Source organism: Cydia splendana, chromosome 23 (genome assembly GCF_910591565.1).
Source record: "Cydia splendana chromosome 23, ilCydSple1.2, whole genome shotgun sequence".
In the NCBI taxonomy this organism is placed as follows: domain Eukaryota; kingdom Metazoa; phylum Arthropoda; class Insecta; order Lepidoptera; family Tortricidae; genus Cydia; species Cydia splendana.
The window spans coordinates 7,170,511-7,187,627 of NC_085982.1; the positions used below are offsets into that span (position 1 = coordinate 7,170,511).

The 17,117-nt window shown below is 36.9% G+C and overlaps 1 protein-coding gene across 1 annotated transcript; it reads right to left on the reverse strand.

Annotated features, from left to right (window-relative positions):
* Window positions 1-2,657: 2,657 nt before the first annotated feature.
* On the reverse strand, window positions 2,658-3,669 carry LOC134801748 (uncharacterized). The gene has a single exon (XM_063774345.1). The coding sequence runs from the start codon at window positions 3,525-3,527 to the stop codon at window positions 2,658-2,660; it is 870 nt and encodes a 289-aa protein (XP_063630415.1). The 5' UTR covers window positions 3,528-3,669.
* Window positions 3,670-17,117: the final 13,448 nt, after the last annotated feature.

Genomic DNA, 17,117 nt, shown 5'->3' on the forward strand with positions numbered 1-17,117 from the left:
ATTCCAACCTCCCTAGCACAGGTGCGCCGCGAGAGCATGTTGCGCGCGTAATAAATACTAGTCTCTTTCTGACTGTATGAATAAGAAAGGAATGGGTAGAATATCTCGACAGGCTTTTATAGTGCCTCTTTAGTACAGAGATATACTACCAAACGCTTTTTTATTCATACAGACAGAAATAGAGACGGGTAGCTACCACGCGCGCGACATGCTCTCGCGGCGCCCGTTTGCTAGGGGCGGAGGAATTGCAAACAGTTTAGTTTTTGCCTGTGACGTCATTATCTCTAGAATAACAACAGCTAGCTTGGAATCGCAGTACAGTTTAGTAAAACCTATGACGTCATCGTCTCCGATATTGCTAAAGCACGCTTAGAATTACAAAACGGTTAGTTTTCACCCATGACGTCATCACCTCCGATATTGCTAAAGCACCTCTCGGAATAACAAAACCAAATTTCTGAAATTACTCTAGCATACTTCAAATTACAAATATAGAAGTTGTATTTCCTACTAAATGGAAATTGCAAAAGTCAATTTGTTCCTATTAGTTGACTCTCCTTGTCCCCGGATTAAGTTTTATTTTTGTAATTCTAAGTGTGTTTTTGTTAGTTTTTTTTCTCAGTGTATACTTCACTATTATATCTTCACTAGTGAGTTAGTGGGAAGGTGAGGTGGTGAGGACTTTTGAGTAAATTAATCCATCTTATAATAAGTATCTCCAGGCATCCCCAGTAGTCGCCAACATGCAAGACACCATGATAGCGCGATATTTATCTTTTCTGTCGCCCTCATAAAGAAAGGTTGAGATATGCTGACCATACTTAACAAAATCAACCTGTAGTTAGTTTTTGGAGACTTAAGAATCACTCAAAGCGTAAAAACATTTAGCTGTGTGTCGACGTCAAAGATATGTTTACACTTTTAGACCTTACGCCTTGGTAATAAGGCGAAAAATGTAAACATCTTTGACGTCGACTGTACCAATTTAGTTTTTCCATAGGAAATTATACTCTGTATCTTTAGGTATTTAAATAAAAGTAAACAAATCTACCCTCAAATGGCTCCTTAAGCCAGTTGAGGGTGGATGAAAACATTAGGTACATGATCAAATAATGTAGGTTAGAGTCAGGCCGTTCAGTGACAGCTCCAGGTGGTTTTGTATTTGGTTGGTTAACCAATAAATGTTAGAACTACCCGAAAATATACAAATTGTTTACTTTTATTTAAATACCTATACATACAGACTATAGTCAATTGTCCTATATTTTTCCTGTTGTTGTGTTTCGTAGCTTGCAGGCACATACACGTGAAATTCTGCAAGGGCCAAATGAAGGTCGTCTATTACGATGCGCCGGCCGTCGGGGCCGCTGCGGCGCGTGCGACATTTGCATACGTCTGGGTGATGCTAAATAACATGCAATTATAGTAGGGCCAAGCTAACTCACTGTGTGAAGTGCCATAATAAATGGCAAATTCTTACAGAAGCTGACGTTTACGCGGGTGGGTCCAGATTCTGTCATTGCAAAGTTAGGTTGGGCCGACTCTATTCTGTTAATATTTTAGATCACGTGTTTAATCTTAATTCCGTTTTTACCCAAACGGGACCCTTTTACTAAGACTCCGCTGTCCGTCTGTCTGTCACCAGGCTGTATCTCACGAACCGTGATAGCTAGGCAGTTGAAATTTTCACAGATGATGTATTTTTGTTGCTGCTACAACAACACATACTGAAAACAAAATATAATAAATATTTAAGTGGGGCTCCCATACAACAAACGTGATTTTTTTTGGCCGTTTTTTACGTAATGGTACAGAAGCCTCCGTGAGCGAGTCCGACTCGCACTTGACCGGTTTTTTTGGATTCGGTACTACTAAATACGTGTAAAATAATTGAAAATACAAATACAACTACACAAAATACAACTCTTAAGATCCCTTTTGATATAAGTACATACTATTAGGTACCCTTTTCAAATTAAGACTCTTAGTACATTTATAGCTAAGTCAGAATTTGAGGCTACGTAATTTCGCTAATGATCTCAATTCAAAGAAATAATTATATTTTCTTAAATAGACTCAAATATATTTGCTACCTAATGAATAGAATATTTTATTCCATTTTTAGGGTTCCGTACCTCAAAAGGAAAAAAACGGAACCCTTATAGGATCACTCGTGCGTCTGTCTGTCTGTCCGTCTGTCACAGGTTATTTTCTCGAAAACTACTGGACCAATTAAGTTGAAATTTGGTACACATATGTAAATTCGTGACCCAAAGATGGACATGTTTTTTTATAATTTTAAAATACATAGGTTTGAACTTATTTAATGTAATGTAATGTAATGTAATGTAACGTTTATTTCAGACAAACAGTCCATATACATAAAAATTACAAAAAGAATTAAAAATAAATAATAAATCACAAATTCATTAAATTAAATTAACTTAACACTTAAGTCATAATAAAATTAAATTATTAAAATTCAAAAATTCAAAATTCACATTTAGACATTACAAATTAAATAAAAATTAAAATAAAAACAAATATAAATTTAAAGTCGGTATGTCAACGTTAATATAATATAAGCATGTCCAGATAGATAATTTTGAAATTTTGAAAATTAAATAGTATAAATTATTAAATTAAACTAAACTATGCTATACAATCCGGGGCCTGACATGTAGGGCGATAAGCACTTTAGTGAGTGGACAGTCTAAACGGTTTGCTAATGCGTTGAGGATGCTATTGGAGCTGGACCGCGCCCTGCGTGCCATCGAGGCGACCCGTTTACGCATAATGGCGTGAAAACCATCCGTGCGCGCCTCTGCGAACATGGCTGACGCACTACAGTAGCGCGGCAATCCCAACAGCATCCTGAACGCATTATTATATTGAACTCGGAGGGCATTGATGGTCCGCTGCGTATAGTTGACCCACAGGCTACAGGTATAGAATGACTGACAGAAAGCTCTAAAGAGCGTCGTTTTTACTTCTGTAGTACACCTCGCAAACCTGCGCGCCAACATGTTGCTCCGGACCGCCAATGCCCGACGCTCCCTTTCCACGTCAATGTTGTCCGAAAGATCGTCAGTGACCCAGTGACCCAGGTATTTGAATTTTGACACTCGCGTTAGTTGCGTTCCGCCTAGTGTAGCGGGCGGCACTGTGTCAACTTTGCTACCGCGCGGATTAAACACTAGCAACTCGCTCTTTTTCGAGTTGTACCTGAGTCCATGGGCCCCCGCGTAGTCCTCGCACACACTGATTAGCTTCCTGAGAGCGCCAATCGATGGACTCAGCAGCACCATATCGTCCGCGTAACTGATATTATTGACACATGTTCCATCAATAGAACATCCGATTTTGGTTCTGCTGAGCTCAACGATTAACGTGTTCATATATAAATTAAATAATTTTGGTGACGTCAGCCCCCCCTGCCTTACACCGCATTCCAACCGATACAAGTCCGAGCGCGAGTCCGCCCACCTGACGAAGTTCGTTTGGTTATTGTACCAGTACTTAAACATGTCAATAACATCACCAGGCAGGTCAGTCTCGCACTCTAACTTGCTCCACAGAACGTCGTAGGCAACCAAATCGAAAGCTTTTGATAAGTCTAGGAAGCACGCATACACTGGTGTCTTCCTATCAGTGTAGTACTGTACAGTTTGCTTGAGACACAACACCGCGGACTCCGTGGACAAGCCAGTTTTGAAGCCAAATTGTGCGTCGTGCAACTTGAAATGCTTCGTAATTAAGAAAATAGCCAAAATGTGACCATTCCCCCCTTTATCTCCGAAACTACTGCGTCTAAAATTTTGAAAAAAATACACAAAAAAATTCTTTACCTATAGATGACAGGAAAACCTATTACAAGTGTGCAGTCAAGCGTGAGTCGGACTTATGTACGGAACCCAAGAAACGCGAGTCCGACTCGCACTTGGCCGGTTTTTTTGTCTAGCTATACTATCGCCCACACTGTTAACTGTACATCGCTGGACCTTTTACGTTTTGTAATAAAGTCCACCGATGTACAGTTAGGAGTGTTGCTGTTTGTACGTAATCAACTTTTGATATTAGGTAATTTTTGTAAGTAGGTACAGTGAACAGCAGAAGTTGCTAAGCGGGCGAGGTGTTCAAAATTACTTTGACACGCTCTTATTCTCGTAACAATAAAGTCGCGTCACGATCATTTTGAACACCTGGCCCGCTTAGCAACTTCTGCTGCTTACTGTATACGCAACGTTAATATAAAACGAGGTGTACACATGTACCCTATGCTAGATAGCGGACCACCTGCATTATCCGTGCTTGACGTCTCTGAAAACTCGTTAGAGGCGAGCGGTAAGCGCTGTAGCGCTAGCGAGGATTGCGCGCTCGCTCACTCTCAGGCCCCAGCTGATGTATCTGTCCCATGCGCGGCGCTAAACTCAACGGTGTTGGAAACGCATACGGATACTGTATATAGGCCTTCCCTTAATCCAACCATAATGATAATATTGATAATACAGGCACTTGTACATAATGCCAAGGATGAATAAGTTTATATTATAACATAAGCTATTTGTTGAAATTGTTGAAATTCCATATACCTAATACCTATTCAGATATTTTTAGTCTGAATGTTTTTACGTTTGCCTAAAAGCTAGGCTTTCGTTCGTAAGATCCCCTATTAATGTAGGTATATATCCTATTTTATAAATTTATTATTGTACTCATTTTCAATTAACGTAGTTATAAAACCAATGTGTCGTACTTTTATAACTTATGTCGTATCTATCTACCTAAACTTTGCCCCTCCTTGATATAGTTTCCTGTGTTTCTTTTGTACGGGAAAAAACTTTGTTGATCGTTTGATGTTCGTGGCCTGTCCGCCATTTTTGTTTTAATATAGGTTTCAAGTAGAGATGGTAACTACCCAGGTAAATACCCGAAAGCGGGTATTTACCCGGTAAATACCCGATATTTACCTGCCCGTGGGTAAATACGCGGGTATTTTCATTTTTCTTCTAAATTTAATGAGTTTAATGGTATGTGAGTATAAATAAGATTATTTTAATTATTTTTTTATAATGTTACATAAAATGTATGTTCAAACTAATTACGAAAAGGTTGCTATGAGGTGAAGTTCAATTTTTATATATAAGTACAATTATGAAAATCGTGTAAAATCATTCTCTGGCTTCCGGAACTGTTTTAAAACGCTTTTAATATACATTAGAAAGATGAAGATAAAGACTACTTATGAATGATAATAAAAAAAAAATTGTGCAGTATCACAACTTGGGAAGCTCATAAGTCAAATACAGTTAGTTTTAGGACAAAAATGTATATAACCTTTTTTGTAGGAAATTATGTCTACTTTAGTACAAACTAAAGTAGACATAATTTTCTATATCGAAAAGTGTTGTATGTACAAACATACAACACTTTTCGATATTAATGACAGATTCCAAGAAATATGAAAAAGTTCTATTTTACCCGCTCCCCCCAACCACACCCCCCGCCGACCTTGGTGGGTAAATTGGGTAAATACCCGCGACCCATCTCTTGTTTCAAGCCATTTCCGTCTTAGACCAGCGGTGGAACAAAAATGGGTTTTGATAACATTAAAGTTTTTTCTTTTTTGATATGTTATTGCATGCATGTTAAATAACATTTATGTAAAATATTAGAAAATTATAGGTGGAGCGTTCGGCCATATTTAAATATTTCAATTTTACTAAATAACTATGTAAATATAAAATTAAAGTTACAAAAAACTGTAACATGTTCAATAACACTTTAATTTATTCACAATATTCGGTTTTTAGAAATCTGGAACAGCTGCTTTCTGGTGAACGTAAAAACACGAATTACTTTGTCAATAAAGAATTAAAGTAGCTGATATTGTAAAATTACGATATTATCTATCAACTTAGTATACTTGTAAAAAATTAGAAATGTAGACAATGTGCTTGTCTAGATATTGATTTCTGGTTAAGCAGTATAGCCAATATTGAATTAAAGTTTGTAGAGTTAATATTACACGGTCATAATAAAGATCTTAGTTCCCACACAAAATATTAGAAATATAAAATCACGGCGACACTAAATACTGATACGTAAGTATGCATTCCGCGCTTATATTGAGTTACATTTCAAACGCGCGGCGTTTTCGCGCGCCGCGCTGTGCGCCGTGGCAGGAGGCAGCGATCGACGGTGGCGGGCTAGCGATTAGCGCGGTGCCCGTAAAAAATACGCAAAACGTTAAAAAAATTATTATTATCAATGGTAAATAGTTATATTGTTCATAGTAGGTACACTAATGGAAACTTACCTACACTTATTTATTTCTATATGTACTAGGGATTGCCCGCGGTTTGGTTTACGTAGAATTCGTTATCGTGTTAAGTATAGAAATAATAGATACATTTGAAAATTATTTTAGGTGCATTGTCATACAGATAACCACCCTTGTTAAAGTATTCTTCAAATTCAATAGACAGGTGTCATTTCAATATAATTTTGCGTAATTCGGCGCTTTTAGGTTATAAATGACTAGCGACATATATTTTTTGTTTAAGAGCGATATCCGATATATATATCTCCGATAATATTTACTTTATCATTTAAATCAATTTCAAACTAACGTTATTCAATATTTATCATTTTAAAGTCAATTTTACCAACCAACTGAGCTTTACGAGTATACCTACGGAAATAACTCAAAATTTGCATCAAATTAAATGCCACTCTTCTTATCCGTTTCGAACAATCAAGAGGGCCTTTACGAGCTGATGTAGTGAAAATTTTATTTAACCCTCGTCCCTTGAAACCTTCACTACGCTCGAGGTTCAACTTTACGAACCACTCGCTACGCTTGTGGTTCAATTTTAGAATGTTTCGCTTGTTTGGGTATCAATATTAGCATGATTAATCAACAAATTTTCCCCTTGTAAAACAAATAAATAAGGTAGGTGAGGTGCAGGCATATGAGGCCCGGCGGGTAACAAGGCCCAGCATTCAAAAATAGCAGTTGCTCCCTATTATTCTGAATTTGTACTTGTTGCTAAGAAGATCCACTGTCAGTGCAGGTAAAAAGGTCCAGTCCCGGGCCTTATTGAACGTATGAGATGAAATAATAGATTAAAATATTTTTAGATAATTTTGAATATTTTTAATCTCTCATTAATAAGGCCGATTTGAAGAAACTTCTATGAAATTATGACTTATAAATAACACCTTCACTGCGTGGGCTGTCCAAATCGCTGCAGACTTTTCTTGGTCTAACTCTAATAATTTTTCACTTGCTTTATTGACCTAAAGACGTTTTAAAGAATCAAAAAGTCTAATAACATTCAGACACTTATACTTTTTAAAGGCAGTAACTACTTACTTATAGGTAACTTTTTTTATTAATACATAGGTAGTTATTTACGATAGAAGTGCGAAAGATTGAAATTTTGCAACTAATGACGAATTTTAAAACACGGCCAAAGGGAGTGTTTTAATGTGCTTATTATAGCACCGGTGTCGTAATGTAGCACCAGGGCCCTATTTCACCAACGTGACATTGTTGCTGACGTCACAGGCATCCATGGGCTACGGTTATAGCTTACCATCGGACGGGCCTTATTCCTGTTTGTCACTATCATTGTATTATTAAAAAAAAACTTTATTATATCGGCAAAAAACAGGTATCTTTCTTGTTTATGATGATAATGATGACAATTGACACAAGATTTCAAAGAACTTTCGGTAATTCATGACAGTAAATGAGTTCTGTGTCGGAATTTCGTGACAACTGTCGTATTTCTTGTGACAATTGTCCAAGTCCCAGCCCCCCCTTTGCTACAGTCCAACACGAAAGGCACCTTAGGTCGGCGCTTACGTCATTATTACCGGCGCCCTATTAACTAATGAAATGAAAATGAAATGAAAAATATTTATTTCGAGCAACTATGGACTCATACAGATTTGTTAGTAGACTTACGTTCCTAATGTTAGTACCTAATTAACTATTACAATATATATACACTGCTGGAAACATGCATTTCGCAGCAGTGTCTCATATACGGGCAGTCAAGTCTGTCCGCTATCACACACAGGATAGGGTTGGGGCTGGCCCGCACCCGGCGCACCAGGGATGTGCATCGTGCAAACTAATGCGGTGCTACGCGACGTAAGCGCCGACCGCCACATTCAACGTGGTTTGTCACATAGTACCCTGTAAAGGTATGATTCCAGGGATAAAAAATATGTTATAACGTTATCCAGCGTATAATGGAATTCATAAAAGTTTTTCTTTATAATTACTACAAGTAAATTTGTTCATATTTGCATATTATTAAAAAGGTAAATGAAAAGTAATTGAGTAATTTAATTACTCATTAATGTAATCACAATTGCAAATTACACAGAAAAATTAATTACATGTAATTAAATTTTATGTAATTAAATTACAAACATTTTAATTACATGTAATTAAATTACACGAGTAATTAATTACATGTAATTAAATTACACGAGTAATTAATTACGCCCAACACTGGTTGGTGGCAAACAACCACACCGCTCGTCTGATGGTAAGCGGTTACCGTAGCCTATAAAGGCCTGTGACGTCAGTAACAGTGATGTCGACAAATGTCGCACCTGTCACGTTGGTGAAATAGGGCCCAGATGTACAGTAAAAATCATGTTAAAAGATAATACTAACTGTTACGAAGAAATATTTATACTGTAAAAAATTATCCCACCAAAAACATTTTCATGTAAAATGTTGCTAAGACGAAATCATAAGCCTAAGACTCGCACTGTTAAAAAGTTATCAGATCTCTTGTCGAGCCAAGCTTCAAACTCTACAAGCCCCTTCACTAACTCTACACCTTAGTCAAAATATGTGGCTTGGCTGTTTTGCTACCGCCACATGGGCATAAGGTGAAAAACTTATTATAATCATTATTTTTAGGGTTCCGTACCTCAAAAGGAATAAAACTGAACCCTTATAGGATCACTCGTGTGTCTGGCTGTCCGTCTGTCACAGCCTATTTGCTCCGAAACTACTGGACTAATAAGTTGAAACTTGTCTATAACCCAAAGACATACATGTAAAGTAAATATGTAATATAAATTTAAATAAAGGGGTCACTTTTGAGATGAATGATAAATAGAAGAAAAAAAACTATATCTCTGTTATATATCAAATGAAGGGGCTCATTTTAGAATTAGAATCTCAAATATATTTTTTTCATAATTTGAAAATAAATAGTTTAGAAGTTATTTAAGAAAACAGGCAAAAAATTTACATTACCCTTATCTCCGAAACTACTGGGTCTTTTTATTATGAAAAAAATACACATATTAGCTCTTTACCTATAGATGACAGGAAAACCTATTAGAAATGTGGAGCTAAGCGTGAGCAGGCCTATGGAACTCTCTGCGCGAGCTCGGATTAATACCTACGAATCTGCTCCCGTTCACGGTAGAAAAGCAAGCCAGTTGGTTGCCACACGCGCTCACGTACGCACGTCACCGCGCGCCGCACTGTCAATTTTTACGATAGTTACACGGACGGCGGGATTCGGGAAATGAATTAGAAATGCACTAGATAAGAAATAGTAAAGATATGTGACGTTCCACGGCAAAAGGTACCATTGCCCCGACTGAATATTGGAGTGGCGATAATAATAAGCGTAAGCGCCAGCCGCCATAAGGTACCTTTTGCCGTGGAACGTCACATATCTTTACTATTTCATATCTAGTGAAGTCTAACGGCGCGATATCTTAAAGTTCGAATCGCGCGGGTAGTAGGTACCTACCTACTATTGAATTTCTTTAATTAAACATGTAATGTTTAATATGTGTGACAAATGTATAGATTTAGATATCTTTGAAATAGGTAGTAAATTTTTAATTTATTTTGGTAAATGTTTATTTTAACGACAGTAAGTTTACACCGGAAAGTGCCTACTAATTTTTGCTCTGGTTAACTTATAATTAATTACCTTTATTCATGGGGTTTCTATTATTTTTCTTTACTATGTAACATTAATCTCTATCTGGTTTTAAATTACACGAAGTTTTAAAACTAATTCTTGCTGGGATTATTGCGCGGTTTATAAAACGGCGTAAACACTGCGGTTACTGCAGGGACATATGACCTTTTAAAATGACTATTTCGCAAACACTAAAGCATAATCGGAATATTAGGTATAATTTAAGATTAAGCTTTCCTTTTATTTCACTCCTCTGTTTAAGTGGGTATTTATTTATCATTTCTAAGCGTCAGCAACCCTAGCGTTGTGCCGGTGCGCGCGGTGCGGGGAGCGGCGCGTTGAAGGTCACTCCATTGTATTTTTGTGTAGGTATCAAAACGGTAGGTACTTGCGTTTTGTTTGAGAGATAAGTATCAGTTCGTAAGAACTATTGTATAATCTGTGGCGTGAGTCGGACTTAAGTACTTAGTTTTTGATCCGATCCCTACGGGTTTTTAAAAGACATTTTACTCACTTTTCACTAAAAAAACATATTGTTAAAATTGTGTAATGTACGGAACCCTTGGAACGCGAGTCCGACTTGCACTTGGGCGGTTTTTTTATTATACATACAATAGTTCTTGTAGAAACGAAACGGCCGAGGTGTAGAGCTAGTGAAGTTAGGGCTTGTAGAGTTAGAAGCTTGGCAAGAGATCTGATAACTTTTTGACAGTGCGAGCCTTATGGTTTCGTCTGGGCAACATTTTACATCAAAATGTTTTTGGTGGGATTTCACTTCTTTTTGTAAGTTGCTTATGACAATCTTCCATCCCCTAATTTAAAGGGTTGGGGGTGATTTACTATTAAAAATCCTGAAATAAGTATCTGGGGGCATCTGTTACACAATGTACTTCTTACTGATTCCCCATATAAACCCTTCACCCCGTAAGGGTAAACTTTGGGGTTGAAATCTGCCTTCAGCCCGTAAGGGTAAACTTTGAGATTGAAATCTATTCTATATCCTTCCCCATAACAATACCTATCTACATACCAAATTTCAACTAAATCGGTTCAGCGATTATTGATTCCCCATACAAGATTATCCCCTTAAGGATTAAAAAATTCAAGTTTTTGAATTTATTTGTTGTTTGTGTACTAAAACTATCTTACATATCAAATTTCAGCTTCTTAGAGGACTTCAGGAAGTACCCTAAAGGTATTGATAATCATCAAGTGAGTGAGTCAGTGACGAAATCGAAGTTTTTAGATATGAATAAAATCTAAAGTATAAGAGCTATGCAATTGATATGCTTAATAAGTCCGAGAACTTTGTTTATCTAGTATAATCCAACCCCAAGTTATGAGGGTTCCAAAAAACGACGAAGCGCTTCGAGAAAAGGTAGATAGTGCCCTTGCGCTTTGCTCGTCTTGGCGGGGGCACTGCCGTGCCCCCAGATGTTAAAACATAATAATAATAAAGCTTTATGTTTAGTGACTTTAGTTACCTACTATTTTCGCGTAAACTAGACAATTTTTATATCTTTAGTTAATAAGGCCCAAAAGAATTATTTTTAACTTATTATAAATATCCTCTTGTTGTGAAGTACCAAATATTGTTATTTGTATATATATAACTCTTAAGTTAAAAACAATAAAATCTGTTATTGTCTACTGTCAAAATTATTATTTTTTGCGGGATTAAGTAATACCCTGCTAGTGTTCAATAAGGCCCACAATAGGACTTTTATAAAAGGTATATTTTCCAAGAGTATCGTAATATTTTTATAACTATTTTGGTATAATGAAGAAACTTCAATAAATAAGATACCTATTTGAGTGAGTTTTTCATAGGTACTTAATATCCTGTTTATTAAAAAAAATAACATTTTAATTTAAGGTGGGCCGTATATAGGCATATACGGCCGACACGGAATATACAATAAAGTGAGGTCACTTACCTTATTGTATATTCAATATGTATACGTGTAATATTGAGCAGTTGGTTTATAATATACATAATATGATATTGACGTTGAATAGGACAGGACATGACAATAGGAACCAGAAATAGGTATAGTCGGTCAAACCAATTTGTCAGTAAATAAAAACAAAAAACTATATTCATCCTTTTCTTTTGGGTGCTAGTACTAGTGTATGTCAAAGATAGTATGATGATTCTCTCTATGTTTGAAATGAGACAGTCCTTTGACAAACTATAGTAAAAAATAGTTGTGAATATCATGTACATTTTTATTACAATTTCGAAATTCAAATGTTCTTCCTAATCAACTCGGCCACTAAACTAACTGATAACTTGGTATCCGATCCGCTAACTCGGCGAATGAATCGCCAATTCGCCAACTCTCCGAGCCGAGTCAACGCTATCAAACTGCTACTAAGGCCATTCAAAAATAAACCTTAATTCGAGAGCCCGAAGGTTCTTATATGACAAACAATACATTATGACTTAAAACTTTATGGGAAACAAAGGGACCCCTTTAATTTCACGTAATGTCCGCATCTAATTTATATATGTCCACAGTAAACAAACAAATGAATGATAAGAAAAGACAGACAGTGCTGTGAGCGGCAGGTGGGGCGAGGCGAGGGGCGAGGTATAGGTAGGCTATGATAGGGTCTCGGGCGCCGCGCCGGCGACACTGACGGACCAGCGCGGCGTATGTATGAATTTCGCGCCTTTTTAAATATATTTTACTATTACAATGCAAGCTACACACCGAAATTTCTTATTTTCCATAATATGGCTGCGTATATTATTTTATAGTAATAGACTAATTTTTACAGACTCTAATTCAATATTAGATATTATAGGACAAAAAACGCATATTAATTCTAAAGCATATATCTTATTCTTCTAAATTTTTAGCTTGCCTATTAACTTAAGAATTTAGATATGTTGTTGTGGATTTATTAAACTTTAATTCAATATCGACAAAATAATACGCTAATTTGTAGTTTGACTAAGAAGCACGTTAAAAAAATTTCTAATAATTTTACATTATAAAGCGTCATACATATTATAAACGATGGAACTTAAACATTGCACTTTAATTCAATATTACAAAATCATTACTAAAAATATATAAATACCTAATTTATATCTAACGCTCGTTCTAACTTTTCCTCATATTTTACAAATATGCTTAAAAATATGTCCCATGTCAGATAAGTATCACTTTTTCATCTTTAGAATTATCAAAACTTTTAGTGCAAAAATCCGGTCCCACTATTGGTCTATCTGTAGAACGATGCGCCAAATAAAAAAAAAGATTTCGCGCCTTTTTCTACTGACAAAGTAGGTTTGCCAAAGTATATATTTTACAGGATTGCGAGTTTTGTGACTACCTACGAGTGGTTATTGTGATGCTGCACTTACATATAATAAGTATATTATATATTATTATATCAATTTCAATAACTTTAAAATTACTTCATAATTTCTTATTCTAACTAAAGCTAAACCTTGTCCCAAACAACCTTCTATTTTATTTACGAGTCAAAGCTGCCAACTGCTACAACGAATAGCTTGGAAGAAAATTCGACTTGTTTTTATAACAACGCTTCATATAACTACATTAGGAATACAGATTAATGTCATTAACGGGTCTAACGCGATTAAATTTCATTACTTATCTATTTAACCATTTTTCCCTTTTTCCGACGTACTTATCAATAAATATTTAAATAATTAAATTTAATCGCGTTAGGTTAGACCGTTAATGACATTAATCGAGAGTTTAAAGTGTTATTTTTATAAAAAGTAGCGATGTTAATGGCAAACTTCTAAATATTATTTCAATTTTTGATAGGAACATGAAAACATACAAAGTTAAGTCTATAATTGTATTTACTGGTTTTCGCATTGACCCGTGAGTGGTGGGCCGCCAGTTTACTGCTTTTAGATCCGACCACTCACGGGTTGACCGCCACTTGAAGGGATATAGTGGATGACTTCAGCTCCATACAGACATAGTCCCCATTTTCGTCCCCGGATATTGACATGGAAATATATGGAAAATATAACTATGCCCCTTCATTTGTTTCGATTTACTATGTGTAAGTACATCAACTATTACAGAAAAATTGGGACTACGTTTATATATAATCTAATCTAAGGCTGCTGCTCGACGCCACGTTGGTGCAACTGCCGAGCGACACCATTTTCCATAGCGCTCATGGTATAATAATATACTCCGCCTGGTACTCCATTCCCGTCTTTTCTAGGTCACCTAACTGACACGGGCTTACGTCATCATGCGACAGCGCTATATGATAATATGCGATAGCGCTATATATAGCGGCCATGTTGTTGTGACGTAGCCCCGTGTCACTCTGGGAATGGAAGACCATGTTTTATTAGACTATGATAGCGCTGACTAGACGCTCTCTTATTTTCAGAGACCGCGTTGGATTCGTTAGGCCTAATGGTTGATGATAATTAGGTACTAATTTCGACTATTTCGTATGGCAGATGAGATATAGTGATATATGTAGGTAATGAGAACGAGATATCTCCTTAACCTGTGTCTCTACCTGTGGAAACTTGTAATTGGCTTACTGTTTCTATGTTATTACCTAACTTGTTACTCTAGCTGTAAGTTTTCCTAACAAATAAAATAAAATAATAAAATAAATACAATAACTACGTAGCCCACAAGTGATATATGTACCTAGGCAATGAGTTAAGGTGGTATTCCTATCCAATTTCTTTGTCCAATGTGTATTGCGTCTCACATTTTGCTTTAATGAGGGAATGAGTCGCACTGACATTGGACAGGTGGAACACCACCCTTTAGATGCCTCTGGAAAGAAAAGTACAGTCAGCGATAAAAGCTTGTACCAAATATTATTTTTTTGCCAAAAACTTATTTTTTTGTCATTGCACTAATATGAGTAGGTAGGTTATGAAATTTGGCGCCCCGGGCAATAAGTTTTGCCGCCCCAGAAGTGAAGGAAGAAAAACAAAATGCAATCCGCCAGGGGTGGCATACGCCGCCCTTAGGGCCATACGCCACTGAGTAGGTACTAATGCCACACCAACTTTCTGAAAGGTTAGGGGCCATTTTGTGCGCTTGCAATACGTGTTGTCTGTCCGCGAGTTCTGAACACACTGTGGTTTGCCACCGTCTAGCCAGACAACTCAGACGGACCCACACACCAAGGACAGACCTAGGTCAGACGGTTAGTAGGCTTGTCGGCTGCCGTGTAGCAGGGGCTTAATACTCGTCGAGACAATTTTAAAAACCCCAAACACAATTAGGTCGCGTTGTTCTATCACAGGGTTCCTATGGCCACCTCCTGTCTCCATCATCAGATCAGCTCTATGGTACCATAATAATGCATTGTCACCCGACTTATATATGTATGCAAATTTTCAGCTCCATCGGAAACTAGAAAGTGGGTCTAATTTAACTTGCAAGATTTGACCCGTCAAAACATATTTACATACTTACATTAGGTATATTGCAAGTTAATAAAAAGTTTGTAAAAAAAGAAAAGGGTATATGAATGAAACGCTGGCCCAAAAAACGGCATTTGTTGAGTCATTTCAACTTAATGAATTCGCTGGACTACGCTACGGGGACATACATAACTTTCTGAGAATGAAGAGGAAAGTATTTGATGAATTATTAGAAATGCTACTGAGTACCCATGGCATGGCTATTAACCACACGAGCGCACATGGCGCGTCCTTCAAGCGAAATGGCCTAGTGCGGTCGGCGTCGGGCGGCTACACGGTTCCGGACCGACCACTCAGACCGCGGTCGCTGGCGCGCGCTCGCATGCCAAGGGCGTCCGGAGGTCAAACGAAATTTTGTTGGTAACAACTGTCTACACGGTCCGGGACAGACCAAGGCCACGCGGTTTGGGAGCTTAACGGCTGCCGTGTAGCAGGGGCTTTATAGCCAACAGATGTGTTTGTGATGTTACCAGCTGTCAAAAAATAATATGGAACTGCGCTTGGAATGCCGCCAATCGTTTGACTCATGTCTACCTTCGTTTGTTCAAACCAAAAAGGCGTATACCTTAAGATTTGTGAAGGAAGTTAGCTGCTTTGGATTTAAGTATGGAGGTGCGACCTAATAACTATTTGAATAGTTTAGTTCATAGAATACGTGATGTTCCGTCGAGCTAGAAATAGATTTTAAATCTAAGTTAAACCTAAGTTACATAGTGAATAGAATAGATGACGCATTGCGCAAAGTTAACTCGTAAAGTGCGGGCAGTAAAGGAAACCGAGTAATATGAGCTACAATTGTTTTTTTGAACCACGAGGCCGATTTTGGAAATAAGGAAACAAATTATACAATATAAATATTTTCCTGCCGATTTGGTAACTTTTAGGGATTAAATTCATGTAAGGTGGTGGTACTGGTGCTCGACGCGGTCCCAGTACCTAGTGTACCTACATGTCATCTTGAAACTTAAGTCATGGTCAATAGAGGTGACAGCAGGGTGTCATCTATTGGGCATTAGCATGTCGAACACTAGTACCACCACCATATCTTAGTAAAAACTTGCGTAAGTATCTAGAGTTAGACCAAGAAAAGTCTACAACGATTTTGATAGCATACGCAGTGCAAGTGTTATTTATTACGTTATAATTTCATAAACGCTTGAAATAACAAATCGTAGTGCGTATGCTATCAAAATCGTTACAGACTTGTCTTGGTCTGACTTAATTTCACCTTATACTCGTATTTAAAGAACTTTTACCTCCATTACCACGTAATCCACGTATGACAACCGAAATAGACTTTTATTCATACTTATATGTTATATGGTACAAAAACATGCCAAAAAACAATAAATAAAAACAACTTAAAATTACAATTAAACTAAATACAAACTATTCTAAAATAAAAATGAAACTAAACTAAACTAAATCTAAAAAAGGGTACTATATCTACCGAAATATCACGTATGATATCCAAACGCCAAAAGTAAAAATGTATAAGAAATACACATCGGAATGAAAATCAGGTGATCGTTTCCATACATTGTTTCGGTTTCGCTATCTACCTACATCTGTCTTAAACTCTTTGTTAATTTCCATCTCTCAGCGTACATTAAAAATTTCCAACTCACAACTTCAAACGAAGTTTTTCAAAAGTTTGTGTTAAATATATCACCCCAGTT